Source organism: Anastrepha ludens, chromosome 5 (genome assembly GCF_028408465.1).
Source record: "Anastrepha ludens isolate Willacy chromosome 5, idAnaLude1.1, whole genome shotgun sequence".
In the NCBI taxonomy this organism is placed as follows: Eukaryota; Metazoa; Arthropoda; class Insecta; order Diptera; family Tephritidae; genus Anastrepha; species Anastrepha ludens.
In genome coordinates this window covers 73671063-73679830 of record NC_071501.1, presented here as the reverse complement: position 1 = coordinate 73679830, position 8768 = coordinate 73671063, and the positions used below count along the sequence as shown (strand labels likewise).

General features: G+C 32.8%; 1 protein-coding gene and 1 non-coding gene across 2 annotated transcripts in view; both read right to left on the bottom strand.

Moving 5' to 3' along the window:
• Positions 1–377: 377 nt before the first annotated feature.
• The window catches only part of LOC128863876 (protein bunched, class 2/F/G isoform-like), a 176218-nt gene continuing 167827 nt past the window's right edge, over positions 378–8768 (bottom strand). The window contains exon 5 of the mRNA XM_054103275.1: positions 378–939. Within this exon, the coding sequence (XP_053959250.1) occupies positions 936–939 (4 nt within the window). The 3' untranslated portion in view covers positions 378–935. The remainder of the gene's footprint in view (positions 940–8768) is intronic.
• On the bottom strand, positions 7563–7636 carry Trnan-guu (transfer RNA asparagine (anticodon GUU)). The gene has a single exon. It is a non-coding gene; the product is annotated as a tRNA-Asn (tRNA).

Genomic DNA, 8768 nt, shown 5'->3' with positions numbered 1-8768 from the left:
TATTTTTATGTATTTCAAATTTTTTTTAATAGTTTTTTATATCTAAATTTGAAGAATTTATTTTAAATTTTATTATTTTTATAAGGTGGTGAACAAATTTTTAAATACATAGTTTTTATCTAAATGTTTATAAAAGATTATTTTACTGTTTAAGTACATTTTTTTTAAATAGTTTTCTATTTTATTTTAAATTTTATTTTTAAAATTTTATTATGTTTTCAAGGTGGTGCAAACATTTTTTAAATAAATCTTTTTTATCAAAAGTTTTATAAAAGTTTTTTTTTTATATTTTTGTAAATTTTTTTTTAATATATATATTTCAAAAATTTAGTTTAAATTTTATTTTCAAAAATTTATTTTAAATTTAAATTTTAAAATTTTATTATTTTAACAAGGTGGCGCAAAATTAATCACCCTATCGGAGATTTATAATTTTCGCAAATGGCGTCATACATGAATCATAATATATTTGTCATTTGTGAACTAGACAGAATACTATGGGAGTACGATTTTTTTTTTATAATTTTTTAATATTTCTACACGATGGCGGAAAATTAATCACTCTATCGGAAGATGAATAATTTTTGCAAAAGGGCGTCGTACGTCTATCATATTTGTCATTTGTGGATGATTAATTTTGCGTCTGCTAAATTAAACAAAAATGTTTCAAATTAAAACATTCTTGACTCTCAACTAGCACAGAATGAGATTTTAACTATGTATGACATAAAAACATATTTCGCGGCTATTAACCAACGAGAAGAAATGGATTATTTTGTTCCCCAAAACTTGAAAGTCTGTATTTCTCTATTGATTTAGAAGCGAACTAAAATTTAAAACCTAAGTTTTCGCCCTACTTTTTTCAGGTCATTTGTAATTCTTGTTACTTACGATTGCTGCATTTTAACGACATTTCAATTCAGTGATAAATCGTCTTACCTGAAAATAAAAGAAAAATTTAACATTAGTAATCAGAATTAATACGAGTACATATATGGTAATTGAGTACAATATTTAACTTGGGGATGAAGTTATGGTGGGAGTAATAATAATGTAAATACGTAAATATGTATGTACATAGATAGCTTAATAAAATTTATCTTATAAAATACAGTTACCATTAAACTTAATTTTTTTTTAAGAGTCATGTTAATATTATCAGTTTTGGCTTGTTTGAAATTTGTTTTCATTTCTCAGCATCACTTAGCATATCAATTTCGCACAGAGACATAAATAAATTACAACAAAATTAAGAGTTTAATTTCTGCGTAAATTTGCCACTTTGACTTATTTTAAGTATCTAAAGCGCACACCCAAACAAACATATTCCCCAACGCGTTTGCCGTGCGCGCATGTAATTAATTAACGTAATCGGCGATTTCGCCAATAAAAATAACAAAAAACAAAAAACAAACACGTCATTAACGATAAACAAAATTGAAATAAATTTGGAAAATTGCCAGAAGAAATGGCAAATATTTCTACACCATCGAATGCAACAGCGAAACTTGCCGTTGGACATTCGAAAGCAAAGCACCATTTGAAGGCGACGCAAAGCAATGTAAAGCTGTGAGCAACAAGTACACAAAAACAACAACAACCACGTACTAAACTACTACTCGTGCTCGTATAGAAGGAATGACATTTGCGTATAGAAAATAATTCACTAGCGGAAGCGAATGCATGAAATGCCAATTTCTTATATTTATATAACCACTGAAAAAAATTCCTTTTCATTGCTGACTCTGCTTATGCATGCTTTCTAGTTGTAGCTGTTGCACACCCTTATGTCATCATTTGATTGCCACCGCTAATTGAGTGGCAATGATTGGCTGTCACTCGGTGTAGAGTGGCTGGCCACAGCAACCAACGCCCTTTGACGATGAAACTATGTACAGAGTGTTGAGGTGGTGGTTGCTGGTGACGCTTCGCAATTGGGAGCCAAAATGGGCAATGAAAGCATTACAAGCGCATATCAAAGGAACAGGAAGACTGATAGACAGACATTCAGCTATTGAGCTGTGTACTCGACGTGTTTGCTAAGCACTTTTATGGCAGCCAAGTACGGCAATATATTTTTCAACACCGGTACCACCAGTGGGTGTACGCGGATACTTACATATACTCGTATATGTGGTAGCCGCTGTGGCATTTTGGATTGTGTCAACTCACCAAACAGAAAATTTTGATGGCACTTTTACACTTGTCAGCTGCAACGATTCGAAGTTTTTCAGGCATAAAATTAAATGCTAATGCCAAATTAGATATAATACTTGAGGCAGGCATTGAATTTTTATTTTCAATTTTCTTTCAAAACATCCCATTCATTACTGTTCGTCTTATTTTCTACACATTTTCACGCCAATATTAGTAATTTACGACTTACGAGTGAGTCAGTCAATCACAAATGCGTAAATACACAAATTCCTCAATATTGCATAAACAAGTACTTACGAAACAAAGAATTATTTCCAATTATGTAGGCGAATTTTCTGAGGTTTTCAAAGTAGGAAAGCGAAAAATATAAAAATGTTCCACTAAATTGCAAGAAATAATAATAATAATATTTTACACGAAGGTCAAAAGTGATTTTCCTTAAATTTTGTGATTAAAACTTTTTTTTAATTTTGAAATACAATTTTTGAATAAAAACTGTATGACTTGCCCCATAGTTTGTTCGTTACGAGTTCTCCAACAGCAGAAGACTTAATCTGAACATAGGGCGAATAATAGTCGCAAATTGTGTTAAAGTTGACAAAGGCAGTAGAAGTAACGTCTATCATAGAGTGAGAAATAAATAAGCAAGAGTTAGAAAAACATTTGTGGCTTCATCTTCTCCTTACTACGTCAAACACTCTATAACCATTTAGAGCTTATTTCTGTTAACAAATTATAAAACAAATTCATAAAAATTAAAGTTGAACGCATTTTGAAATCACGTTTAGAACTTAAGGGGGGGAAACCCGTTTAGAGGCCGAAATTTTGGTGTTTTTCGAGAATTTTTTGAACAAGGAAGGAAATTTTTTAAACATGGAGAGTATTTTACTCATATTTTTAAGTACACTTTCAAATTCTTTCAAGCCATTTCCGCCGGAAATAGTGGCGTTAGAGCGTCTTATCCATGGACGATCGCCATCCGAGTATCTTGCTGGTGGGCATTCCTGAAGTTGCAATTTTTCTCCGTAATCAGCAACAATTTTTTTTTCGTCAACAACATATTTCCTAAGAATATGAATCTAATTGTGATAAAATAATATTGAAAATGGCATATCTTTGAGGCGTTTGAACACAATGTAATTTTTTCATACCATATTTTTTCAGCTATTTTGCTTAAAAAAAATATTTTTAATGATAATATAATCCTAAAATTAGGTTCGTATGGATTAGGATTGAATAAAGAATACTCCGAAAACAATTTATAACGATGGGTCTATAACTTTTTGAGCTAGAGTGCCCACCAGTTGAAAAATAATAGTTTCGAGAAAAACGTCTTCTAACTAACGTGCGCTATGGTGCAGAAGCGACGGGCAGTCACTTAAATGCTCATAGAATCGGGAATAATGCAAATTTCGTTTTAAAATTTGTATCACATATTCTTGAGTAATTATACTAACAATTTATGCAATAAAAAATTCGATTTTTTGATAAGTCTAAACTGGTTTCCTCCCTTAATAAAACTATAAGCTTTAGTAGACTGCGCTTTCATCATACTTTTGTCAGAGTAATGAAATAGTCTTCGGAGTGCTCGAAAAAAATAAGCTGCAGCCTTGTTACGTCAGCAAATAAGCTGATTTCTTTAATATTTCTAAGAGCCGGTTAACGGTAAATTGGTCACATCTGCTGAATTTTCTTCATCGTGACGTGGGCTTTATTTCCTAATTGCCTTGCCAGAAGACTGAAGTAGCAATTTTTGCAACGGCTACTCGATTTCAAGGCTGCCATTTCTACAGAAGAAAGCCCTCTCTCTCAAGTAGAGAAAGCCCTCAATTAATTGACCCAACAACAGTGGGCACGAGGGCCAATTTCTTTCATAACAGCAACTACAGTCACTTGCCTGGGTCACTATCAGCACCAGATGTTTTGCTTTGTTTTCTGATTAGTGAAAACAGAACAAACGTCGCGGTTTTTAAAACTGATAATGTCCCTATCATGAACAAATGCCAGCAGTTGTACGCTCTTGCACTCTATGATAGTTCTAGAGCCAATCAAATTTGTAGCGCCAATAATCTTCCCTTACAACAGGTGGAAGAAATAGAATGACAGAAATTATATTTTCTGATAGCAAAGATTGCGTTTGGTAGCACAGCGTTCGGATAATTTCTTCCCAATTCTAACCAGGCTGGTGGTTTCGTTCAACGTCGAATTCTTCACGGTCTCATGTGTGTGAACATCAAAGTCAATGACGAAATTTAAAGCCTAATTGGTTAAGCTATTTGGTCTGTTGGAATTTAGTTTAAGGGGGAGCATAATTCGCCAAAAGGCGACCGCTTTTCGTGCTATCGAAAATGGCTTTATCACTATTATCCTATCCTGTTCTCTTGGCGTATATTAATACATAAAAAAAAAATCAGTTCATTGGAACTGAGTGCTCTGGCCCTTGACACGATAAACTTGATACAAACTTATACGCAATAGTAAGTAGGTCGATGATTTTGCAGCAGCTGGCCACACAGATTGTAGGATCATTGGATTGAGCAATGCACACTCCACTTCGGATATGGGATAACAAATTGACATAAATAAAAATTTCAGAGCTCGTTCGTTGGTACAGATGAACACATAGTTGCCGTTAAGTTAAAAAATTCCCTTTACAACTTTAGTTATAAAAGTTTTGCTCCTTTTTCTGAAATTTGTAAAGCAAACGAAAATGGCTAGTTCGAGCTAATCATGAATTCTACAGGAATTTCGCGTTATTTGTTTATTTCAATTTCATGGTTTAGGAAATCGCTCACTTTCGGCAAAACAATTAATAATTAAATATTTCGAAGAATTAAATAATTGAGTTTTAACAAAAGATTTCTTATTTTTGTGATCAATGCATTCATCCGGGGCTATAGCCTTGATAGAGCGATTTACCGCCACCAGCTTCAAAGTAAACACATTTTTAATTAAGCAATTGTATGGTGCCGCAAATTTTTATAATTCATTTTTTTCTACCCATACACACCGTTTCCATAAAATTTTAATTTGATGCTTATAAAATAACCTCATCCATTTTGAAATCATTTATTTTCCACACGTGCTGCCATTACATTTCGACTGCTTTCAACGAGGAAGACTTCTTTCAGTTTGTTTAGTCTATGCAGTAAATTTTATTTTCTTTCTGGATTTATTTTGTGAAGGTGAACTTGTGTAAACTATTGTGATTCATTTTAATTCCCAATTGTGAAATTTTCAGAATTTCCTTGTGGCAGTTGTCTTATTTTGTAAATTTTCCCATTTCTGTGAAAAGGTTGAAATTCAATTGCAAGCGTGAGTGCAGTTAGTTGGTGGTGGAAATAATTAACTTATGAGAATTATGTTGACTCACCATGAATTGGGAATATTCGATTGACCGATGATTGTTTTAGATTGTCACAGTATAAATACTAATTGTATATAGCTGAATGAATTACATAAATAAATGAATGGCTCGTAACAAATTTTAGATGCTTATTTAAAAAAAAAACAATTTGCCACTTTTATATAAACTCAGATGACATACTCGTACATTTCAGTATATACAGTGAGTCAAAAAAGTTTTGGCACAATGCGTTTTTTACAATACCAGCAACGTTTTTCATGGCAATTTTTTCGTTAATTTTGTATCAAAATATGGTTCATACTACAACAAAAGCTACATATTTAAAAATCTTAAACCTTAATCAAAACAAAAAAAACATTCAGCAACTCTTATATAAACTACGGTGGCATACTCGTACTTTTGAGTATGTACAGTGAGTTAAGAAAGTTATAAATATTAGAAGCGTTTTTCGAGGGACTTTCTTTGTTGTTGTTGTAGCAGCATAAACATTCCAAATGCTGCTGAAGTGACAGTCCTTGATCGGATATAAATTCGGGTCGTTCAAGTTCCAGCTATTTAAAAAAAAATTTAAACTATTTACGCGGAACTAAAATATTTTTACTAGTATGCAGGTTTATAGCTTATTTATATCTAGCGTAATAAAGCTGAAGTTGGAAGTCACAATTTTTTTTATCAAAACTCCTAATTTTTTTAGTGGAAATAATCGCCCGAATTACGACAATTCAAAGGTTGGTGAATAAATTTCAGGAAACTGGTTCTGTCGAGGATAGAAAACGATCTGGCTGATAAAAACTGAACGCTCTGTTGAGGATATTGCCGCTGTAGCGCAAAGTGTTGCTGAACAACCTTCGAAATCGATATTCGATATCTCGACGTTCGCAACAACTAGGCATTCATGAATCGACTGGACTATTTGACAGATTTTACCTGTAGACTTACTCATGGTGGACAGTGAGAATAAAATGAGAGAAACCTGAGAGAACCTAAATTTTTACATGTTTTAATTGAAAACAGAAAGACCCTTTGGACTAAAGCTACTTTTCGAAATTTTTGATTTTTAAAAATATTAACAAAGAATTAAGAATTTTTTTAAAGCTTGTACGCTCACTATTTTCTTAAATTCTAGTTCAAGGGTATAATTTGTTCTCCGTTCTTAATCACAGGGTATATCAGCCAATCAAGATAATTAAAAAATGTTAGCTAAGCTCTTTTAAAGATGGATTCTTCATAAACTTTAAATTTAGGATTTTTAATTAAGTGGAAAAACATAATTTTCTGTGTATGGAATTAGTCTGCAAATTATTTTAAAAACTAGTATGACTTTTCAGCTATGCAAAAAGGCACCATATTCTAAGAATAATGCAATTAAAAAGACTCAACAATTAATCCAACGTAAGAAAACTCGATTTCAAACGCCCCCTGATTAGTATCTGGCGTAATTTAAACAATTGAGAAAGGCCAGAACATTTTTTTGCGATCGTGACATCCTCTATGTGCGCCACTCGTCCGTGGTAGATATGCTACACCGTGCTTAAATTGGTCATTTTTGGTCAATGTTTGGTTATATTTTGATAATACACCATTTGGTAATCGTGTGGTCTGAATCAAGCAAAGTGGGCGCCAGAGAAAGTAAGAGCAGCTATGGAAACCCTATTTTAGAAACTGTGCACAAACTGAAACACACTATACATATCATGGCAATCGAAAAAGAAATATCTTGATTTACGACCCGGCGTTTTGATCTTACGATCTTAAGTCAAATTATTTTATAATTTTCATTTTAATACGTTTCATATGAAAACGATTAAATAATTTTTTATTTTTACTTGAACTCCTTTATTTCAGTTGGATGAATTTAATTTAGAATATTATTCACATAGGGACAAAAAACAAAAATTGGAAAAAATGATTTTCCAAAATATCCACTAAAATTGCTGTTCTAAGTTCTTAAAAAAGATGAAGAAATTTTTACAATGATAAAATTCCCAAAAATAAAAAAAAAAAATTTCAAAAAACCAAAAACATTAAAAAATATTTTCGCCCCCGGGTGGGCTTGAACCACCAACCTTTCGGTTAACAGCCGAACGCGCTAACCAATTGCGCCACGGAGGCACTTGCCAGAATATTTCACTTAAAACATATTTTATACGTAAAGGTGACTGAAGCTAACTTAACTAGCGCTATCAGCGAGTAATTGTTTTGTTGAACATGTGCCCAGAGGTAACAACAGCAGCTACATACATACATATACTCGTATAGACTCATAAAGCACAATCAATTAATAAGATATTACGGGTGTGCTCGCTTGAAAAATCTAGCAAAAATGATCAGTCAATGAAATTATGGGGAATTTTCTCAAAGTGAGAAATACAATATATAGTACAATTCTGCGTGAACACTGCATTCGCAAAAAGTTGTAAGTTTCACGCATAGCTGTTATATTCAAAGTATATAGCATACAAAAGGTGGCTTTCTGTGGGGAATTGCAGAAGAAGTATATTTATTAACTTGTGCGTTATAGAAATTTTTTTTCTATTGTCGGCAGACAGCGGCATACCTTCGAGTACATTTCTGCTAAGAAGAAGTTTCTCCTAAAAAAACCATTTGTCGTTAAGCGCTCGGCATGGAGCTCCCTCGATTGGGTAGAATAACATCGAGTTGCACACCACTAATTGTAGGGGAAGCTAGAACAAACACCTATTTACACCTTTAATATCCTGAAAGGTAGTTGTAACCAACTGTCTGTAGTCAGCAGCTTCTGTTCAAAATGACATGCACCTTAGGTCTTTACCTTTAGTCTGGTACTAACACATTTTAACAGAGTTTTTGAAAATTGGCAAGATATTATATATTAGGCGCTTTGTTTGTTTTTATTTGTTACTGTTTTCGCTGGTGAAAAAACACTTGCGAGTGAGTAGAAATTTGTGAGCTTTGATAGCACAACTGAAAATCATCAAGAATGTTTTTTATCAATGCCGAAAAAACAGGTGATAACTGGTCGCGGAATAACAGGAGCACAGCAAAATGGAAAAGCAGCAAGCGGGAAATGATAATGAAAATGATTAGTGCCATAACTGCTGATAAGCGGCAGCAGACAATACAGATGGAATGAATTGCGGAGTGTGTTTGTAAACGTGTGTGTACGAAAAGGCGTCTCATTATCTTTGTTGACATTTTTGTTTGTACATACATGTTTTTTTTTGTTTTTTGTTATAGAAATATTTTGTGTTACAAACCGTTTTTT